The sequence below is a fragment of the Pongo pygmaeus genome, chromosome 11, assembly GCF_028885625.2.
Source record: "Pongo pygmaeus isolate AG05252 chromosome 11, NHGRI_mPonPyg2-v2.0_pri, whole genome shotgun sequence".
Taxonomy (NCBI): domain Eukaryota; kingdom Metazoa; phylum Chordata; class Mammalia; order Primates; family Hominidae; genus Pongo; species Pongo pygmaeus.
The window spans coordinates 39,649,372-39,673,729 of record NC_072384.2 but is presented as its reverse complement, the minus strand read 5'-3'; the positions used below and the strand labels follow the sequence as shown (position 1 = coordinate 39,673,729).

The 24,358-nt window shown below is 33.2% G+C and overlaps 1 protein-coding gene across 1 annotated transcript in view; it reads left to right on the top strand.

Annotated features, from left to right (window-relative positions):
- LRP1B (LDL receptor related protein 1B) overlaps positions 1–24,358 on the top strand; it is a 1,896,287-nt gene that overhangs the window by 1,838,356 nt on the left and 33,573 nt on the right. The window contains exons 85-86 of the mRNA XM_054478394.2: positions 14,975–15,149; positions 19,233–19,337. Coding sequence (XP_054334369.1) covers positions 14,975–15,149; positions 19,233–19,337 — 280 coding nt within the window. The remainder of the gene's footprint in view (positions 1–14,974; positions 15,150–19,232; positions 19,338–24,358) is intronic.

The window sequence follows — 24,358 nt, the reverse complement described above, 5'->3', positions numbered from 1 at the left end:
TATCATTCATTGCTCTAGGCATTGGGGATATATTAGTATAAAAGTTTTTTGAAGATACTTGGCTTGTATAACTTTGATGAATAGAAAAACAACTGACATATCTTTTTAGAGTAAAAGTTAGATAAAGCGGACTTCGAATTGTATAGTCAAAAATGATAAAAGATCAGAAATGGACTTTATTTCATACTTCTTACAAGCATACCATTATTTTTCACATAATTGTTTGAAATTTCAGCAGCATGTTAATAAAATTAAACTATTGATAAACTTATCTCTACACCATGGAACTTGCACTTGAAATATTAGTAATTATATTTAGTAATTTTGGTGAGCAGTACTGAATAAAAAATTTTAAGAGTGCTTAATTACTCTTGTTGGCATCATAGCAGGAACTTTTTTCCATTCCAGCTTCACCTGATATTGAGGCAACTTTAATCTCACAATGCTTCACTTTTACTCATGCCAAGGTGGTTTAATCTTCTACTTTTATGCCAATGTTAGCATTATAGACATGTTTTGACCCTTCTTTTTACAACATAAAGAAGAATCCATATACAAAGCAGTATAAAGACAATGAAAGGCATCTCAAAGTTACTTAGCTGTAGGTTGAAAAATGATATGTCTCACAACTACTAGTAATCTTTTAAGGGATTTGTAATTAAATATCTGTTGGGAAATCTCCTCTCCCTGAAAAAAAAAAAAAAAATGCATGGCTTTTCATGAATAGAAGCCATGACTGTGATTCTGCTATACTTGGTGTTAAGTAAACTGCATGGATTCACAAATAATTACCCGAAAACAAAATTGAGTATTTAAAGCCATGTAGCACATAAATTACTCAGAGACATACAGATTAAACAAAAATATTTATTTGAGGCTTACCTCAAATCAAACAAATTGTTGCTAGTTAAATGCCTCTGCTAACATCACTTTTAAAAGTTCAAATGTAAATTTAAGAGTAACTTTTAAACATAGTTATTTATATCAAATTTGGAATGTCTACTAAACATGCTTTGAAAAAAATGCTATGAGTCAGAAATCTTTAAATGCTTTAAAGAGAAGAAATTAAATTCCTTTCTTATAGATAATATGATAAACTTTATGTTTAACTACCAAAGATTTAATGACTACAAATTGGTATTATGAGTCTGTTTTATATAAAAGATATAACCTCTTTTGTAGGTATACTGCTAGGAACATTTGGTATTTATCCTTATTATAGATACAAATGGCAAAAGAGACTATGAGTCAGTATGCCATAGTCAGCTGTCAAGGAAAAAAAAAAAAAAAACCCGAAATTTTAAATTTATATGTTCTGAGTCCAAGGGTATAAAGATGAGAGAAAGGAGGAAAGATTTATAATTTACCTGATGGTCATATAACCTATCATCAAATAAAGAATATATAATAGCAGAAATAGAAAATATATGAAATAGTGCATTTAATTTCATTTTTATAGATGCAAAAATACATCATAAATCTGATTAAATAAATGTAGACATTTTTAAATCCACTACATTTTCCAACAAATAAAGTGAAAGTTCCAACAAATAAAAGTTAAATTAAAATGTAACGTCATGCCAGAGACAGACAATAATTTTTCACAATATAGATCCTCGATAATATGAAAATAACCTATTAAGAGAAAAACCAGTGTAGCAGGGGTTGCTTCACAGAATCAGATACATCTTAAGTACAGAGCACCATGGGAATAGGAAGCCACTTAGTTTGTAATATAGTACTATTAGTACGATTAGTTCAAAGATCAAGTGACTACATTTGGATTTTTTTTTTTTTTTTTTACTTGCAATATCCCTTGAAGATCCATGTCTAAATCCATGGTAATAATATGATCTAAATTTCAGTTTGACAAAACAATTTGTATTTTATTAGTTTTGAGAACTTGGAAGATTTATAATGATGATCTCAGAGCAACCTTTCCTTGAAAATCAACTGACAGAAATGAATCAACTTATTGGCAGAAACAAATTCAGATGGATAGGACCACATAATGAATGGCACCTGATTTAACTGACTGCTCGATTAACATCTCAGGACAAGAATTATGGTTACTTCCATGGTACCTCTAGACCATGAAGAACTAGAATTAAGCTAGAATTTTTCAACTGCAGATTTTAGTGCTCCTTACATTAGAAAGTAGTGTAGGATTCTGATTTTTTTTAGGTTCTGAACTTTTTGGTCAGATCCCTTATCTAGACCTAAATAAATAAATAAAATGTTTTAAAACAATTTCAGTGGATTTTTGAACTTTGTTGGATATATAGTCTGAGTTCACACTCCTAGAATATGTCAAATGAGAATCTAGACTTTGAAGAAATGCTAGGTTTTAGAGGTGAAGATGCAGAATTAAAATATTCTTTTTTAATCATGTAAAACTATCTGAAGTAAATATGTATGAACTAACAAAAAGTATGCTATAACTTTGGTTTCTCAAACTATTATTTTCATCATCACAGGTGACACTCAGTTACACTATCTGTAAAATAAAGTTAATATTTCCTAAAATTGTAAGTTTAAAGTGCGATAATCTATAAGAAGTCTTCTGTAAATTGTAAAATTAAATGCAAATATTTTTATAATTTTCATTTTAATAGATATTTTGAGTGCTTATGATGATTATATATATATAAGGTCATATATATTTAGGTATCATAATTTAGATAATGAAAATAAACATATTATTTTTATAGCATCAGATGCTTCACTTCATAATTTCTAAAATGATACATGAATATAGAATGGACTTTTGCATTGAGTCATTGAAAGTAAGTAGATCAGAACACTGATGAAAATAGTTTTATGATTGGGCTTACTTCCATGCACAGATTAGATTATGACCACTGGAAGCTGAAAAGCTTAGTCTAATTCTGTGGCATGCCACATTTCTGGAAATTTGGCAAGTCACATTTTTATTCATACGGCATGTCTAGAGTGGCCAATAGTTGGTTCACTGATCCAGCATCTGAGTGTCTGTTTTATGTAGGCACTGGATATCCAAGGGCTCTCTAATTGGCACTTGATGGCATCTGTCTTTGCTTCCCAAGTGATTTTCCTTTCCAGTCTCCCTCTTTTATTCCTCCATCTGAACACAAACCCATGCTGGCAAACTTCGGTCAGTTTCAGAATAGGATGAACCAGTGTTGGATGATCCAATATTTATAAAAGTTTATAACTTGCTTAGGGGTTTTAAAGCTAAACAATCAGCAGTATTACTCTTGTTCTCTGCCTTCCATAGTGCCCTGCTTTCCAAGGCGAAGTGCTCATTTATTAATTCAACAAATATTAGTAGAGCATCTACTGTGTGCCAGCCACTGAGGCTTGGGATTTCATTATGAATAAAACAGAAAACTGCTCTTATTGTACTGCTTTATTTATAAAGAATATGCAAACATGTTATATGTCAGGTAGTGAGACTAGAGATTATGAAAAGTAAAGAAGTATAATTAAGAATCTAACCACTTCCTGAATAAAGAGAAAGGTCAGAGGCTTCAAAAGCAAAAACACATTACTTACTGTATCATATAGTTTCTCACTGCAGTATCTTTATGTACACTATACACATGAAAGAGTAATGACTGAATCCCTTCTCCTTAAGGGCAGAACAATTTATGAGGATGATTTTTAAAAATAGTCTAAATAAAAGCATCTGGGATTAGTATTTTATTGATTAATTACAGTGATTGAATGCATACTTCTAATCTTGTTAAAGGTTAAATGCCATTAACAATATAATTAAAGTGATTTTCTGAAACCTTTGAATTATTATGAAAGTCTTAGTACAGAGAGAACCTGATTATTACATATCAATAAATTGTTTGTTTATACATATCTGACCTAAAGAAATGGCACAGTTAACCAGGGGATCCTTGCTAGTTTGTATATATTATTCTGCCAGGTGACCTTTTAAAGATGACTCTCAATATTTTAGTGAATTCTGACTAAATAATAATCACTTCTACATAATCTATTTTTCTTCTTGCTATCACACCAGTGTAGAAATCTCTCTCTCTATATATATATACACACACACCTATCTATATATATCTTGCTATCACACAATATAGAAACTTCTCTCTCTCTCTATATATATATGTATATGTGTGTGTGTGTAGATACATATACTTATCTATATCTCTATCCATATATATCCATATATAGATATAGATGTAGATATATATATGTATCTACACACACATATATATATAGAGAGAGATATAGGGATTATCCATATATAAATATATAGATAGGTATATAGATATCCATATATATATATACAGAGAGAGAGATATCTAGGTATATAAATATCTAGGTACATATAGAGATAGATATCTAGTTATACATAGGTATATATAGATATCTAGGTATATATAGGTATATAGGTATATAGATATAGGTAGGTATATAGATATCCATATATATATAGAGAGATATCTAGGTATATAAATATCTAGGTACATATAGAGATAGATATCTAGTTATACATAGGTATATATAGATACCTAGGTATATAGGTATATAGATATAGGTAGGTATATTGATACCCATATATAAATATAGATGGATATATATATATAGAGAGAGAGATTTCTACACTGGGGTGGTAGCAAGATATATATATATACATATATATATATACATATATATAGCAAGACATATATATATAGCAAGATATATGTATATATAGCAAGAGATTATATATATATGGCAAGATATATATATATATGGAGAGATAAATATGCATCTATCTTTATCATCCCTCTATTTATCTATCATCTAACTTTTCACTCATATTTTTGGTTGCATTGTAACACTAAAAAAAACTAGAAGTACATTTATGTATATCAGAAATCATTGCTTCAACTATAGATTTGAAGTGGGTAGCTTGAAAGAGGAAGAAAGTAAGGATGGAAGGATATAAAATAGATAGAAAGGAGGAAAGAATGAAAAAGGAAACAGAAAGAAAGGGAAAGATAAAATTAGGAACTGTATGGGTGTGCATAAGATGGTCTTGTATTCTCTCACTATGATGAGGTGAGATATTGCCTGCCCTCCAGTTAGGCTACATACAACATGATGACAATAACTTTTCTCATGATGCTCTCATCTGAGATGGAAATCTTTTTCATGATTACCTCCTATCCAGCTTTATCCACCATGCATTTCTCCATGAATTCCTTTCCAGTTTTTGAAAATTGAGTCATTACTTTGCACTCTGAAAAACTTTTTTTTTTTTTTTTGGGAAAAAAAGCCATGTATTTGTTAATGAAAATCCAGTATTGATCTTAATTGTTTTCCGCTATGTTAGCCTTTTGGATTCTATCAGATTTTAAGCACTCTGGAGACATGTACAATATTAATATTGTAGATACTAACACAGTAGATGTTAATAAATTGTATTAGGTTGAAATTAATTGAACCTTAATACATACTCAGTGTCTTGATAGAGAAATTAGGGCCTAAATATGGCAAATGGCTTGTTTATGGCTGTGGAGGCGTCGCCTATATTTGCATGCTTCATTTCCATTCTTTTTTCAGGCCTTCATATGCTTATTCACTTATTTGGATTTCAGTTAGCCTCATCTGATAAGCCATATTTAGCTGTCATCTGCAACTCAGCTTGCTCACAAGTCTCAAATGACTTTACCACTTATAGTTACTTGCTAAAATCTTTTATAGCTGGACTACTTTAAAAATAAAGAACTACTCAACCCAAAACACTGTTTATAAACAAAAATTATGAATACCTCTTGTAAGTTTGTATGATTAAAAAACATTGTTATGATAGTTCTGAGTTGATTTTTGATGATTTTGAAAACTATTGATGCCATCATTGTTAATATGCATTTTACAATGGCAGTTTGTCAAAAATTTAAATGCTGATACTTTCAAAATCCCACCCCATGTCACTCACTCAAATCAAATTTTTGATAATTTGGCTGAGTTTTACATTTTCCTTCTCCCTGGACACTTAGAGATGTCACTGATCAAGATAGATTTTATTCTTTAATTTTCAAAATTCCTTTATATAGAAATATTTGAAATACATTACTATTTTCATTAGTATAATAGAAAGTGATATTTCCTTAGGCATGCTTTCGTGATGAAAATTTATCATTTCTAATCAGAGTTTTGCAGACATTTTTTCCTCAGTGAATATTTAATTGGCATACCTGGATTTAATGTTTGCCTACTTTATTAAACACAGCTCTGACTTTGGAAGCTATATTTAGCACTATGCAATAAAGTTTAGTTATTAAAAATCTTAGGCTGCGTAAAACATTTGAGGAATCTATAAAAGGATAAATCCCAATATTACTTAAGTCTTTAAATTCTATTTTCTGATTTAATTCTTCAAAGACATAAAATTCTATACAAATTGTATACAATGTATAAAAGTTACTCTATGTATTTTGACTCCTAAGCCATGCTAGATGAAAAACTGACACTCATCTACTGCTACGTATCTCTAGGTAATGAAAGGCCACAATTGCTCTTAACAACAGATTTAGAATTATAAAATTTTCCAGAAAACCTTTCAAATGTCCTCATCCTAAATTAGATGTAAGTAAATGATAATGCTGTAGGTATGTCTTACTTTGTTATTTCTTGGCTATTATTTTGGTTTCTTATTTGTTTAGAGTGACCCAGAGTTGATCATGTCTGATAATGAATAGATCATCTTGATGGTTAAGTGTTTTCTTCAAGTGTGAGAATCCCATGCTTTGAACCAACTATCCATAGATAGAGAAACAAACATCTAACTTGGATTGGAATGAGAGGCTGCAGAGGATAACATCTGACGTTTGAACCTTCAGCTCAGGTGTGAGAATGCCAGCTTGTGTCCCTGAGCTTTGAGATTATAGTCTGTGTCATTATCATGCAGACTTCTTGTGGGTCTGTTGCCTTTGCTGCTACAGGATCCTTTAATATTCCAACTGCTGGGTAGGTCCTAAGATATCCACAGAGATGGGATACTTTCCATTTTAAATACACAGAAAGGAAAGAGAACAGCAAAGATATTCAAATCGCTTTGTAGATTTGTTTTCCTGAACGTATTTATGAATCACTAAATATGAAAAATAAGAATTTATCCTCTAGAGTTGGCCTATTTGGATTTGAAGTTCTGTTCTACCTCTTGTTTGTGTGCAAGCCTTGGCAACTGCTTAACCTCTATGTGCATCAGTGTATTTATCTATAAAAAGAGGATAATACCATCTAATGCCTGTGACTATACCAAACCCATGTGCCTGGCATGTAGGAGACACTGAAAAATGAGTGTTTATCAACATCATAATTATCATTTACATCATTTTACTAAAAGAAGGCTCTAGTCCTAGATAGAGGGCACCATTGGAAATTGGTGGGTGAGGAAGGAATAATGACATAATCTTAGGCATGATTTAATGTAACTGCCTCAGTTCAAAGATGACCAAAAGATATCTTGGAGAGCTTAATCAGGTAACTCAGGTGAGGTCACATTGTTAGGCCAAGGAAGGACTGGACTTAGGCTTCCAGTACCTCAAATTCTGGCCAATTTTTTTTTCTTTTCTTTATTATCTTATCCCAGTATAAGTATTCATCGAAAGTTTATAAAATTATATTGTTGGTTGCTCTGGAAATTCTACATTTCATACAGATGTGGAAGCAACCATAAACCACTCTGCAGGGATAATATCAGCAGAATTCATAGGATCTACTGCCTCTGTGACACAATTAAATATAACAGTGAAGGTGGAATATAAATTGCACTGAAACTGGCTCCTCAGTTATAGAATGCCTGGGGATATGCACTGTGAAATTTACCTAGTCTTTGTGATGGTAATTCCATCCTACTTTTAATTTGTTGTTGGTTTGTGTGTGTCAATGCAGCCTTAAATTATCAAACGCATACTTAAATGACGAATAAAAAACCATTTCACAAAATTTTTAAAGGCCAGATTAAAATTCAGTGAACAATAAGTGTACATTCATATAATGCAATTATATTAATGTCTAATTCTCATCTAATTAGTTTACATTCATATAATGCAATTATATTAATGTCTAATTCTCATCTAATTAGTTTCCCCTTTCTGTATTTGCCATTAAAGGCTCTCCAGTTTCTCATTACCCTTATATGGTATCTTCATACCCTGCTTAGCTGATATTAGTTTATTTTGATTTTCTTCTCTTTAAATTTCACACTTCACTAATTATTACAATGAATAGCACAGTTGCAAATATGAGTAAATAGCTAAATAGTTTTGGCAATTACTTTTCTATAGAAAAATATTAGGGAAATAAGTTAAATGCAGTTATAGATTGTATAGCTATATGGCTTTCAATAAATATTTGTAAACCTGTGCATTTGCACATACATGCACATATTTTTATGTAGAGTCTATTACTGTGAAAAGATTAAAGGAAAATGTATTTACTTGTATTTCTGGTTACATGAAACATTAAAAGAGAAAGAAAAAGAGAGAGTGTGCAATAATGATCTCCCTTGAAAATTACTTTACTTCTGTTGCAGACATTAGCCATTCATTTATTCTTCAGTTACTATCTACCTAATTACCTTATGAATACTCTGTAATTACATATTCATCATTGTCCTTTAGATTACATTATTGTGTTTGGTGCTACTAGGTAGTTCTTAGTGTAATTACCCTAACAGAGGTTATAAAAATTTTTATATTGTGAATATAAAGGGTTGTGTAAGTTCATGGTTCACTCTACTTTCTTAGAACAGATTAGTTACATTTCATTATTATTCCTTCGTACCATATATAGACTATCTCATCTGTTATGCCATTCAGGTCAGTAAAATGCTCAAAACTTATGAGATGGAATGCTCAATAGGAAGGAAGACATTACTTTGGGTAGTAATAACTTTAGACTTTTGCCACAGTAACCATTTAGATCAATGTTGGGTCCTTTTTTCTTCTTGCTTTAACCTTATGATTGACTTGTCAGTTATCTCAGAGCTAGTGTCCCATCATGCATTTCTGAGCTCTTTCCTGGGTTCCTAGTATATAATAAGGCACATACTTGTCCACAGCAAATAATCAATTATGAATTCATCATTTCCATTTTATATTTATAGCCAAATTACATGTTGTTCATAAGATGATTAACTACAGTTCATAAATCGACTGTTTCTACTGACCAATGTACCTAGACTCATCTATCTTGTCTTCAACCACTCTTTTCTATCTTGAATCCCTTCTTTATCCCACCCCCTGCAACAAAAAAATCTTGTATCTATATTTTTCTTCTAAACTGTCATTTTCCATCTATCACTATCTCCAACTTTATTTTAGTGCTATTATTAAGCTAAATTTAAAATTTGAACAACAAATTTCACATACAAATTTGTGTGTGAAAGTGGAGTGTGAGTTGAGTGATTGTGTATCTGTATTAGAAAGTAGAAGGCCATCCGTTGCTGCCCACTGTCTCTTTTATTTTTGGGGAAATTATTAAGTTTTTCATTTAGATTTGCCTACTTCTCCATATTCACTAACATTTCACTTAGCAAACGTGAAATATAAAAAATAAATCCGAAGGGTATAAAACTTCAACAAAGGTAAGTTCATACAAATAATTGATCCTCTTAGTGATAAATGATTAGTAAAATATCAATACATTTTACTTAAGAAAATATGTATCTATCTTTTATAAAGGCTACTTTCAAAATGGTTTTAAAGTATTTTTGGTGCTTAAAGTAGTCACCTCAATGGGATCATTAATATTTTTAGTGCTGTGGTATAAAAAATAAAATGGTGTTTATTTAGTAACTATTTTCTCTTTTTTTTTTTTTCTTCAGAGCTTATAGATCAGTAAAGTAACCTTTAGAACCAAAGTAAACAATTACATACTGAAGAAGCCTTCTCATATACTATTCTTCATACTTTGCTAAATTAGTAAGCCAGTTTCCACTGGGCTGAGAAGTACTAATGAAGTATTCATTTTATTAGATAAATAGCTGAATTGATACTTGGAATTTAAATATCAGTGTGTAGTAATTATGTGAGAGTATATAGAGAGGTAACACTGATGAAAATATGGCACATATTTATACAAGTTTACATAGATGCTTGTAATTCTAAGTGCATTATAGATGTGAAGGGAGTGAGAGAGAAATTAAACTGGCATTCTTATGATTTATTAACATTGCAGTTATTACTTTGAGTCAATTACAGAAAACCTGGGCTTTGTTTGAATCACCCAGTTTAGAAACAGAAAACACCATCAGATGTTTCAAACTCTTTCCTGGACTTGCACATAGCATGCACTGTGATAACACTTGAAATAACAGAGGACACTTGAAGAGATTATTTTGCTTTACAATTTACAAGTATCCAATGATTGCGTCATAGCTGAAATATCAGATGCTGAAGTCTATTACTAAGTAAGATCTGCTTTCTCCTGTGTTCAGGAGTCTTGGAGTGGGAAATGAGTAAATAGGAAAGCCTTTAAGACAAGAAAGAAAGAGAGAAAGAGAGAGAGTGAGTGGAGAGGGAAGGAGGCAAGAGAAAGGGACAAAGATGTTACAAAAACGTCGAAGAATAGGCACTAGAATCCTAACCGGGGTGCAGAAAACAGTCCAGTCAAACATCTAACTCAGCAGCTTCCACATGCTTCAAATATTAAGCCAAATAACTGGAGATAGAAGATTTTCATAGAAAGGCAATAGGAGGCAACTCTGCCAGGGCTGGAGTGTAGTGAGCAACTCTTTGCCCCTGAATTTCAACTCAGCATGGAGTGTTAAGAATGTGAACTGGGAAAAATGAAATGTCTTCCCATTTGAATATCTGTAGAGAAAGGGTTCAGAGCATAAAATGATTTCTGCCGTTTTTAGAGGGGAAAAAATGGCATGGCTTAAAAACACGCAATTTAGAATTATTTATTAAAGTGCAAATTCTAATATTTGCTTATTTCCCAATTTTATCATAAGCAAACATTTCTTTTACAGTCTTGGATTCCATTTTTATGCCATGAGGCCAATCAACTGCATTGAATAATGCGCATCTGACATGCTATGAAAAAAATATTGGACGCATTAAAGAGTGAAGGATTTTCTGTAAAGCATAAAAAGTGAACCATGAATTCCTTTTAAAAGTTGTTCCTACAAAGAGAAAAACTATTTAGCCTAGTTAGCTAAATAAATGAGAATTTCTAAAACATTCTAAGGTTGCTTATGTGCCTTTTTTTAAAAAGAAAAAGCATTCTCTGTTGAAGTGTAATATACACAAAAAAGTTTAAAAATCACAAGTAAACAGTTCAATTAAATATTACAAGGTGTACACATCAGTTTAAACCAGCATTCAAGTCAAGAAAAACATTATCAGCACTGCAAAATTCCCTCATGTTCTTCATCACTCTCCTTTCTCCTCTCCCGTAAGATAAATCCTTCTTGACTTCTAAAACCATAGATTCAATTTAACCTTTGAACCTTATATAAAAATGTAATATATATATTTTATGTCTTTTTCTCAATTTTTGTGAGATTCATCCATATTTTTGCTTATAGCTGCATTTTGTGTATGTGTGTGTGTTTGCATATGTGCATTTTATTGTATAAATGAAACATAGCTTATCCATTCCTGGGACAGACATTTGGATTTTTTAAAATGTGGGCTTTCAAAAATATTGCTGTGCATATTACGTGTATGTTTCTTGACATACATGTGCATGCTTTTCTTTTGGGTATATGTTAACAGTGGAAGTGCTAGGTCATAAGGTGTGCGTATGCTGAAACTTAGGAGATACTGCCAACCATTTTCCAAATTGGTTGAACCAATATTCTCTCCCACGAGTAGTAGTAGATGAGAGTTTCCACTATTATTGTATTATCAATCTGGTGGGTGTGTATTGGTATTTCATTGAAGTGTTAATTTTCATCTCCTTGATTACTAGTGAGTTATGTACAGGGCTACATCTTTTCATTTATTTTTGATTTATTTATTTATTTTGAGATAGAGTTTCACTCTTGTTGCCCAGGCTGGAGTGCAATGTCATGATCTTGGCTCACTGCAACCTCTGCCTCCTGGGTTCAAGCGATTCTCCTGCCTCAGCCTCCTGAATAGCTGGATTACAGGTGCCCGCCACCACATCCAGCTAATTTTTTGTATTTTTAGTAGAGAGGGGGTTTCACCATATTTGCTAGGCTAGTCTCGAACCCCTGACCTCAGATGATCCACCCACCTCGGCCTCCCAAAGTGCTGGAATTACAGGTGTGAGCTACCGCACCCAGCCCATCTTTTTAATATTAATCTAAGATTTAATTTATGCACAAAATTACTTATAATTAGCATACTGTAGATAAGTTTTAAACTTTGACCTTCAGTACTTTAAGTTAAATACAAACTACTCTTTGCTGGAGTGTGGTCCTGGACATTCATCAACCTCCAGAATATTAATCCATTTTTTTCTAGTTATTTGGGTCTTTTCAGGGGTATAGTTATAAAAACAAAGTGCTTCAAAATTTTACATGAAAAATTACATTTTGATTTTGGTTTTCAATGTTAGTTAATAAATAAGCTATTTTGGTCAAATCAAATCTATTTACAAGTATTAAACAATGTAGTCTCTTTACCAACTAGTAAAATTCTCTCCAGATCATCATTTCTTACATTTTCTAGTTCCCATGGGAACCACCTGGGCCCCATTTCAGACCTATGAATTATAATCTAGGAGTGGGTGGCAGGGAAAGGCACTGGAATTTTCATCTGCAAATAAGTTCCCTATATGATTCTATAATTAATTATATCCGCCATGGCAACCTTTGAATAATGACATAGTAAGAAAATGTTGCAAAGAAACATCAGCAGACTTCTATGTCTCATCAGACAGCTAATCAGCCCCAGTGGATGAAACTTTAAAGCAGTTGGGGACAATATTAAAAGAGCTTTTTATGAATTAGAGGTATCGTGCAACCTGCCTAAAGAAGGTTGTTCTTCAGAGATTTCTGCATTGAATGGGAGGCTGTTCTGGATGATCACATAGACTGCTGTTGATATACTCTTCATAAATAAAAACAGCATTTGTGTTGTGTATATATACCCTCCAAGCCTAGAACAACTACAGAAACCATAATGTATGGCTACTAACACTATGTTAAATTTCAGATCTCCAACTCTCTTACCTTTTGAAAGTGCTGTATGTCTTACATATAGCCAAAACCCATATTAATAGGCTTCAACCCTAAATCTCAATGAAGGTACTTGGCACAGTGCAACAGCAAGCATGGGAATGCTTGAAATAAATTTCCATAAATATGAAGCCAGTCTGTCAATAAATTTAATTTCTGTCTGATTTAATAAAGGGCTAGATAAACATAAACATGAGAATTATAAATTATGTTTTAATTTTTCTTACCTCTTATAATTGTCAATATAGCAAGATGAAGTTTATAAATTGTGATTTTTATCTCAGCTAATCTCATTTAATATTGCTTCACAATTAAATAGATAAAAGGAATTTGCATTTTCTAAACACAAAGTCTGGAATCAATTTAATCAATTATTTTGCATAGGATCATTTATATTATTAATTTCAATATTTAAGTGTGATAAATTATAATATATTCATATATAAAAACATGAACATGTTTGCTTTTCAAAAGACAGAAGCAGAATGTCTAATTCTATTGTTAGAGTGGTTGTTATATTATTAAATGGTCTTTGTTTCATTATGCATGTTCAAGGGGTATAGAAATATTTGGGTGAAGTGTTCCTTTCTAGTTGAGAAAATCGTCTCTGATGCTCAATGAGAAATGGCCTTCAAAACAATAGGTTCAGATTACAGGGAGTTTCCTTACTGTTGGGAAGATTAGTCTCTTACCTTAGAAAAGGATAATAGCCTAGATTTTTGTTATTATTCCCCATGAATGATGGATCGGTTAGTCTCCCAGTTTGCTTTCCTCTCGGAGTTCCATGAGAGGCATAACTCGTTGTTTGCTCATCTGCTCAGGCATGCAGAAAATACCTGGGTTTGTTCTGCTACATGTACAAGGAGGTTTCTTTCCACAACACTAAAGTCTGGTGCAGGGGTAGGAGTCCTCTGCTCACCACATGTGCCTGACTGCCACTGTGACTCCTTGAGGCCGTCATTACAGCAGTTACTACTGTTACTGCTTGAGACCATCATTACAAGACTGAATGAAGGGACGAACTTAGAAATGAAAACTTAAGACAAAAGAAACTGCTTTAAGGATAGGGCCAGGGGAAGAAGAAGACAGCTCTCTGCTTCTAGTGAGCAAAGGCAACTGCTGAGCTTCTACAGCCCTTCCTATTTATTTGGTAACAAGAGCAGGTGGACTGCTTAATTGATCACAGGTTTGTATTGTTACTGACAGGCTTCAATTATGCCTAATCATAAGAAACATTTGTGCCTGGATTGTTGACTGCCCTCAGCAGTCCTTCTGGGTGGCATACACAGTTTGTCGGTTTGACAACATTCTGCATTTATGAGAAACAGTTTGTGGCTTACTCATATAGCCTCCAATAGTATACCGATTTAATCACGACCCTCATTCTTTCGGCGTCCAAAAACCAAACATTACTCTGTTCTCTAGATGAAAAGAGGAGTGAAGGAGCCAACAATAAATGACATCCAAAGAAATGTTAAGCATTTCTGTTCATTTCAAACTATACTTACGTTGTTCATTAGAAAGAAAGCTAAGGGAACTTGTTAACTTAAGCTTTAATATTCAGAATCAAAAGAGTTTGTCAGCTAGCATTACAGCAATATAAGCTCTCTTCTCTTAGCCAGAGGAAAATGATGCCTAATTCAAAGAGGAGAATCAATAGCATTATTAAAGAATTGTACTTCATGTGTAATTATAAGCTGCTTTTGTAAATTAACCTATTGATTATTTTTAAGTAATAAATGAAAGGGTCACCTTAATTATGACTGAAGAAAAATGTCCTGTAATATAATTTTATTTTTCTGTTGTGCCTTTTTTTCCTAGACGTGTGCCACCACTATTGTGTGAATTCTGAATCATGTACCATTGGGGATGATGGAAGTGTTGAATGTGTCTGTCCAACACGCTATGAAGGACCAAAATGTGAGGCTGACAAGTGTGTAAGGTGCCATGGGGGGCACTGCATTATAAATAAAGACAGTGAAGATATATTTTGCAAGTAAGTGGACATCCAGCTTAATTTATAAAAGCACTTGGATACCAATTGACATTGCAGTTCTGTAATAAATTGTAAAAACTTTGTAGATTGTTTTTATTCTAAAATTCCGTATTGTGCCCATTGCAGTTTTTATGACTAGAGAGTAAGTCTAGTTCACTTTAATTTGACCTGAACTTATTCAACATCTACTGTGAATATCTAGGAATTATGAAAATCCATTATATAATAAGACGGTCATATCATTCCCTAGACCAAATATTCCTGAGTAAGCAAGAAATGCTGGCATTCAGCATACTTTCAAAAACTACATGTAGTATTATTCAATTAGATTAGCTCAGGCTGTTAATTATTTCATCATTGTTATTGACAATAAGTAGGTTTGCTTTTCTGTTGCAAGTTGATTTGTTGAAGGAGGAGCAAAAGACCTGTCTAACGAAAACACACATTAATCCTTTTTTTCTTAATCTGACTTTGAACATTATGATCAAAGCAAACAGAAGGAATAATGTGTTCTGGGAAGTAACTAAAACAAAAATCATCGAGTTTGACTTTCATCGCACTGCCTTTTGCTCTTTGGCTTTAAGATTAAGTGAATGGAAAACAGAACATTGCGGCTAAAGAGTGGTGCCATTCAGTTTCTATCGTGAAATAAGTTTATGCCACTGAGGTTAGAGATCAATCCTCACTCCAGACCTCTTTTAATAGCTTTTTAAAGGAAGGGCTTATAAAGGACTGGACTCTATCACTTGCCTTGCTTGGGAGTATAATAAATAAGAATATGAGATAGGAAAGCATGCCATAAAGTGTCCATGTCACAGCTTCCGCTGAGAGCTCGCCAAGGGTGCCAGATGAGTTATGTTGCTCTGCCAAACAAGGCCCAATAAAATTTTATTACAAAGAGCATCAACATTTTATTTACTCTCATTTTAGAATTTACTCTAAATATGATTTGTATTATCATTATGAATGACATTTATGCAAACCTGCAAAATTGGGATATTTGAAAGTATTTTTTAGTAATTGAAAATATGACTGATATATAAATATGTGCCTTTGATAAGTACATAAAAGCGAAACACAATTTCATATAAACTATCCAAATCATGTTTCCTCATAAAGCTCATTTGTTCTTTGTGATGAAACTGTAGCATGACAGAATTGTATTTCAATTAGTGAGCATACATTGTTCTCTATGTCCTGTGCACCATATCAGGATAAGCTGCGGAATCTTCTTTTACTATTCCATTCCACTTACCCCAGAGATCATGGGCTGAGATCTCTGGGGTAATCCGAGATCCCATCTGAGAAATGGTGTGAGCCAAAGTTTCCTACCCATTTTACCTTGGAAAAGCCCATGTGGAGATGCAGACCCTCTTCCCTTTATGTAAGGAAGAAAGGGCAGGGATCAAGGTCCCTCAGTATCGCTTGCTATACAGTCAAAAGTGCCTCCCCCAAAACAGAAACACCAGATTCTCACAATGAGCAGGCTATTGAGGTGCAACATAAGAGTTTGTGTTTTTTAAATGATCTTTTTGGAAATGTATATATAAGAATGGATAAATAACAATTGCTAACAATGAGATAGTGGAACTTTTAAAATAGGAATACAGTAATACTTGATTTATTAAATAGGCTATATATAACACTTGAACATGACAATACAAACATAATTCTTTGGATTTTCTGAAACATGTTAGATGATTAAAGTTCATTTTTATTTCTATGATACTTTTCACATTAGCATTAAAATGAAGTTACAGTGATGTTAGAATTTCTGTTTTATAGGTAAAGAACAGATAGTAAAACAAAATTGCAATAAAGTTAATCATTTTTACTTAATTAGGAAAATTCAAGTCATCAAGTATAATTGTGATTACAAATAGGCAGTTGTGTTTCTAATGCACAGCCTATGAACTGTTAAGTAGAACAGGTACTCTATCAAGTACAGTGAGTATAATCTTTAAAATGGAGCCAATTGCATATTTTTCTCTTTTCTGGAAATCAAAGTGAATACTGGTGAAGAAAGACTTGATCATAATCTTGAATAACCTAAATTATGTCTTTTTGATGACCATTGTCATGGGAACTATTTGTGTGGACTGAATAACTAGTAATTAACTTTTGGAAAGTGATACATCACATATTGTGTGTGTGTGTGTATGTGTGTGTGTGTGTTTGTGTGTGCACGTATGCCGAATGCCTCTAAAAAAGAAAATTATGAAAATTTACATTAAAATCTGAGCTGCACTCTTTGATGTATTGTAATGATTTTAACTATTTGTATTTCACATTTAAAATGTCTACAAATTTCTATCTTCAACTTAGGATTCAAACACAAACTTTAGAGGGAAAAAGAGGCAACATCTTTTGTATCCATTGGAAGCACAGGTTTAAAAGCAATCAATTAGGTTTTTTTGTCTCTTTTAGATGATGAGATTTGATAAACAGTTATCTTTTTTGTAGAAAATCATTTAATATATAATGAGCTAATTTTCCCTTTTGAGGCTGTTCCTTGGATAAAACAAGAAACTATAATTTTTTGACCTTAGGATTTTCAAAGAGGCTGGGCATGGAGGACAAGTAAAAGTCCCTCAGATGCACTTACTCTATTAGACACCAATACCACTGATTGCTAATTAATTCACTGCATCCATATTAGGGTGCCTCTATAGGTTATAAAGGATGGGTTAGTCTCTGTACAAACTTGAGACCACCCACCTCTTCTCTATGTCTTGTTCTGTTTACCTCTTTATTTCACATCTTGTACATAGTTACACTGTTCACTGCTCCTGTTTACCTTGAAAAGAAATGTGATTTCACAATCTAAGCTTTTCAGAAACATCTTCAAATTAAACACCCATTAATGTTAAAAGCAGTTGAGGGCATTTCCAGTACCTACACAACCCACATGAGGTCAAATAAACATGCACAGAATAAATGAACTACATGTCAACCAATTATTTTTAGGCATCTCACCTATCATTAGGAATCACCCTATGACAGATGTACTGCAATAGATATCCATCATGGAGAGGATCAAAGTGATCAATCGATATTGTAGCCTGATTTTTTTCTCAAGGTTATGTCCAGATGCACTGTGATACCATTGATTGTTTCATAGCAGCTAATACTGACATGACCACATGATCAGAATTGCCAGCATGATCTGTTGTTAATTCTGGTTTTGACCCACAGAGTAGGTCACTGGATAATTTGAAATGTTGATGCACATTTCTGCATTCACTCAACAGTTTTCACTGTCCAATCTAATTATTTGTTTATTTAAAAAATGTAACATGGCAAGTAAAAAATGTCTGTGTTTTTCCCAGTATTGTTATGTTTATTTTTACAGTGTAGCAGTAGCTATTTATTCTTATCCCTAACATGTGATGTGACTTTAACTTAGAAACATTTTGGCAAGTTTTTCAAGAAAGCCTGTCTCATTACTTTGTTGCCATATTGCACATTGCTCCTGTAACATAACTGTTTTTTTATGAACTACTCCATGTTTTTTTATGTTAGAATAAAAATAGTTTGACATTAGTTACAGTACATATTCAAAGAGAAACAGTGGGATAAAAGTGGCTACAGGATAACCCTCCACTTTCTTATGAAATGTGGGGTCTAAAAGTCTTAGCACTCTTTGAAACAGATTTTCCACTTTAAAAGAAAAGCTAAAGCACTTTTTTCCAGAGTACTTGATCATGTGGTTTATCATTCACACAGATGTCACTGAACCCTACTTACATGAAAAAGAAACAAGATACTGATGCCAATGTCTCCCAGAAGTGTAAGTGATAGACATTAGAGTATATTTTTTCGCACATACATCTAGCTATATAAAATGTTTATATTCAATGAACTGGTTGAAAATTTGAGAATTATCAGAAGAAAAATTTTATGACATCATTCTGACATAAATAAAACTGCCTCTAGTGAGTCAGACTTCCTGAAAACCTTTTAACTAGCCACTCCATCTCTCCTATATGATGAATATTCTCATCCACGGAGAGTTTATGTCAGCTTTCAGCAATAATGTTGCCAATAACAATGAAATTGTTTTTTTTTTCTTTGTTGTTGCAGCTGCACTAATGGAAAGATTGCCTCTAGCTGTCAGTTATGTGATGGCTACTGTTACAATGGCGGCACATGCCAGCTGGACCCCGAGACAAATGTACCTGTGTGTCTGTGAGTATTTAATCAAGTCATGGGCATTTTATAATAAGCCTTTGTATGTACATGAAATCCCTGTTCTATTATTCTCCTTTTCTGGGGTAATTTTAAATGAGTGTTTCATGGACATCTCTGATCAAGTATTGTCCCTCATCAGCTCATGTGCTGCAGAATCTCCTCTTTCATCAAATTGCTAATGATTTCATGAGTAAGAGCTCATTCTGTTCTTAGCATCGTACCATTTCAGACATGCGTAGACCTTTGAACTTGGAAATGCCAGAGAAAACTGTTATAATTTTATTGACCTTACTCTGATATGTGAAGCTCAGAGATAATCATCTTTTTTGAATCCTTTGGTACTTACGGCCATTATTTTTTCCACAAGAGCTTGTAATATTCTTTCAAATGTATAATGCTAGTTGATGTTTGTATGAGACTTAGACTGTTTTATTATGTAAACCTATTAAGCCCCTGGCTCCTTTAGAATAACTCGAGTGTCTGAGTTTCTCAACACCTAGGAAAATTATTGGGTATATTCATAGTGCTCCTGAGAAAATCTGGAATTTAGTATTTTCCCCCCTCCATGATCTGATTGTCCAGAGTGGACAATTTGAAATAAAATTATTCAGATTACATGGTCACTGTTGTGAGTTTCATCACTGTTTGACCAGAAGGATGATGCCCATATATAACCCACATCTGCATCCTGCTCCTGACCTTGTCAGAGTAGCATGTGATGAGTGTGTTTGAGAGAGAAGTGCGCTTATCTGGGAACCTTTTCGTTCGAATGTTGCTATCTCTGTATGAAATGAATTTAAAACATATTTGGCAAAAAAAGTCAGACGCTTTATTTAGCTGTATTTTACTGAAATTCTGCAGATGCTCTGTGGGGTTTAAAAGTCAGCGCTGTGACCAGAAAGAGAACCCTTGTGATCACTACTGTCAGAATGAGGGGATTTGCACTTTAACTGCGTTTAATGAGCCGAGATGCAAGTAGGTTTAACCTTCCACTTACCGCTGCGCTTCGTGTGACACCATTTCAGGCCACAGTTCATTGGTTTAAATCATGAACATCCACATGCATTTCACGGAGTATACTTAATCTCGGGGCTCATCTGTGTCATACACACTTAACCTTTGCTTCATTCACCAACAAGTGTGTGCACCACAGACTGCTAGAGTGTCTAGAAATATAACAGAAAATGAAAAAGCTTGTGGAACTATCTAATAAAAAACGTTTGCTAGAAAATAGTAGCTTTTAATTAAAGAAGTACAGAAGCAGGTGTTTTAAGACTACTTCCGTATGCTATATTTGGAATAATTTTTATTTAGTAACTGACTTTTGATTTCAAGCACAGATAAAGCGCTCAATTTTGTTTCACAAAATTTTACTGAGAACTGCCCTACCTTCATCAGTAAGACCTCTTTACAGATGAAAGGTCTTAGAGTAAGACCTTTTTTACAGTCTGAAAAATTTCCAGAAATTTTATTTCTTAATAGTTTAAATCATTCTTTCTTGATTCAGTTTGTGGTGTTTTGAACATATATGCAATAGTAAACTCATATCTCCTCTGAGAAATTTCCAGGATCACCTTTAGGGTACCTGTCAATGTTCATCACAATGGAAATTATTTTTGCATTGTGCATTTGAGCTTTAGAGATTGATCACATCTGGCATATACTCCTTAATAACCAGTGTCATAATGAGTAGCCCTGATTGCAATCTGATAACTTCTGGTAATCTCAAAGTACCTAGTAGTGGTTTTAAAGCACAATTGTATTAAAATTCTGATATTTTATTACCAAAATGCTACTATTTTATTCATAATGAGTTGCTGAGACTTGAGGCAGAGGCTTGAGCTGAAGGAGTTTTGTTGTGAAGGTGATACTTGTTGGCATGTAAAGGAAAGTCTTGCAGATCACCTACAGGGACTCCACATAAAAAGGTTTGACCACACTTCAAGTAACAAGTGATGAGGGCTTGAACTTGGGCATTGCAACCAGAGAAAAGAATGAAGAGAACAAGAGATTCATTAACATTTCAGAGTTAGTATATCTAAGGTTCTCCTTGACCAAAAATTGATTCAGGTACTTATTTCTATTTTAGAACACCAGTAATGCTTCTTCTGAATCCCAGTCTTCATTTGTCCTGCCCCTGTCTCATTCATTCTGGGCAAAATATATCCATTTCAGGCCCACCTTTCTCACCCATATATAGGTCTCAGGGTGACTCCCTGTCCAGAGAATGTACCTGTATTGCCAGAATAAAAATCTCTCTCACGGGTGTAGCAGCCCACATTGATTTTTTTTTCCACTTTTTGCTCTTACCAAGTGTCATCAAAGTCATACAATTTAAAAATGATAATTGGCCTATCTGATAAATGCAACCAGGAAAAAATATGTTAATTGTGGGAGTTTAGAGCAACCTCTCCTACTTTTGTGTACTTGTGTCTCTATCTCTGTTTGTATTTGGCTCTTTGGAAATGTGTGTACCTTGGTCTTCTATGCCTTAAAATCTATTCTGATAGTGGGCATAATGTGTATACAATCAGCCCTCTATATCCCTACACTCCACATTCGTGGGTTCAACCAAGTGCAAATCAGAAGTATTTGGAAATAAAAATTGTGTCCGTGCTGACCCCGTACAGACTTTTGTCAACCCTGTACAGGCTCAGCACGGACACAATTTTTCTGTACAGACTTTTCCCAAGTCGTTATTCTCTAAACAATACAGTAAAACAACTATTTACATAGCATTTAACATTGTATTAGGTATTATAAATAATCTGGAGATGATTTAAAAATATAGGGGAGGGTGTGCATAGCTTATATGCAAATACGATGCCATATTTTTTATCTGGGACTTGAGCATCTGAGGATTTTGGTATTCTAGGAAAGTCTTGGAACCAGTTCCCCACAGATACTGAAGACGACTGTACTGCATTCCTCACCCAGTTAAACCATATAAGAAGCAAAGAAGAATTACGCTGTTATTGTTTATTCATCAATTCCTTTTCTAAATATTTAGTAATAATCTATGAGTCTCTATAAATTTTTGAAGACAATTAATTAATAGCAGCTAAAACTGACCTAACAAATACTCTGTACCACTTACTGTGTTAAACCCTTTACATATTTTATGTGTGAAGTTAGACTGTTACACGTAAGTATTATTATTATCTAATTTTTATTCCCTTTTCATAGATTACAACATTAAGGTCACACACTAAGAGGGGGTGGATGTCTGAGACTCAGACCGGTCCTGTTCAATTCTAAAGTCCGTACCCTGGTTGTAACTCTTACACTGCATTGCAGTCTTTATGCTGTAACAATCTCAATAGTTTTTACTTTAGAGGAACTTAAAATTCATTTTAGGAAGATGAATGGCTTTTAGAAAATTAAAATATCATTTGCTAATTATTATAATAGAAATATGACCAAAGTGCTCTGGGAAAACAATTGAATAAGAACAATTGAATAGAGATCAATGAATGATTCCTAGTGGGAGAGTGGGAGGCTTTATACATGAAGAGACATGTTCACAGTATTTTTAGAAAACATATTGTAGTTTTATAGGAAAGAAGGGGTTGAACATCTTTTTCAAAAGAGGGTACAGCACAATCAAAGGAGAATAGGTCTAAAAATAAAAGGCCAAGGTAGCCGAGAATAGAAAAAAGTTATATGTACAACAGAAGAGAAGGCTAAAGAGATATATCGGGGACAGTTTATTAGGTACATTCTATACCATGCCACAAGAGTGGGTTTATAGAAAGAGGATTAGGAAATGAAGGTTGGAACCCTCAGAAATACTGCTATTTGGGTACTGTTTCAAGCAGGAATCAACAAAAGTAAATGAGAAGACTTAGAAGTTGAGGGAGATTTACTGAAGAGTAGATTCCTACAAATCAAAGGAGTAGAGTGCCAATGAGTATCAACTCCAGATAGTTCAAACAGGACAAGTGTTATAAGTGGTTTATTGGATTTCTCAGTTAGGTGGCCATTGTGAAAGAAAGATGTTTTGGAAGCACTATAGAGATAGAAACCAGACTATAGTTAATTAATCGAAAGGAGAAGTAGAGAAAAATGTAGATTCTTTTCTGAAAACTTGGTTATAAATTAAATGAAAAAAACAGTAAGTAGGATCTAGAGGAAAATATTTTTATGACAAGAAAGACTAATGTATTTAAGAAGACTGTTTTGCACTATTCAAGGCCTGCTATTAGGGCCTGGGAAGGACAGAGAGATGGTTCAGGAGGATTTCACAGTCATGTTCCTCAGATTTGAAGTTTCCAGAATATGTAAGATTGTCCTTGTTTTACCTAGGACATGTATAAATCACACAGTACTAAAATGTAAATGACTATAAGTAAAATTTAAAATAAAGTGTCAATGATCATGGACAATAAAAAAGTCCAGCTAAGGGAATATGAAACCCTCAGAACATCTTTCTAGTGGTCAGTTCTCACCAGAGGAGATTTTTGGAAATAGTTTTTAGTCGCGGATCTCAATTGGCAGTGGTCATGTATTGTTAATGAAAGTAAGTATATACTATTTCATCTAAAAACCTTTACAGGAAACAGACATTGCTTTCAGAGATACAATATAGTGCTTGCTTTCGTTTTGTTGGTAATATATTTTTATTTTCTTCATAGAGTGAAAAACTTTGAATTGTGCAAAACTTATGCACTTTTGGACTATCTATATAGTATCCAGATCTATGAAGGTTGACAGTTCTTTCCACATAGAAATGTTATTACTGTAGCCTTCAATTTAACGAATAAATTTGTTCCTTGAAAGGATTCACTTTTGTCTCTTGATGGCCGTTTTTACTTATAATTATGTGTGGAATAAACAGAAAACCCCAAAAGAAGCCTAGAAAAAAGAACAAAAACTAGATTTTTTCGCATTTATGTGGGGGATATTTTTACATTTATTAAAGTAGATATATTGAATATTAAAACAATGTTTTTTTAAAAAACCTAATGTGTTATTTTGACAATGTTTGTGCTATTAAACAAGTTTTATTGTGAGCTATA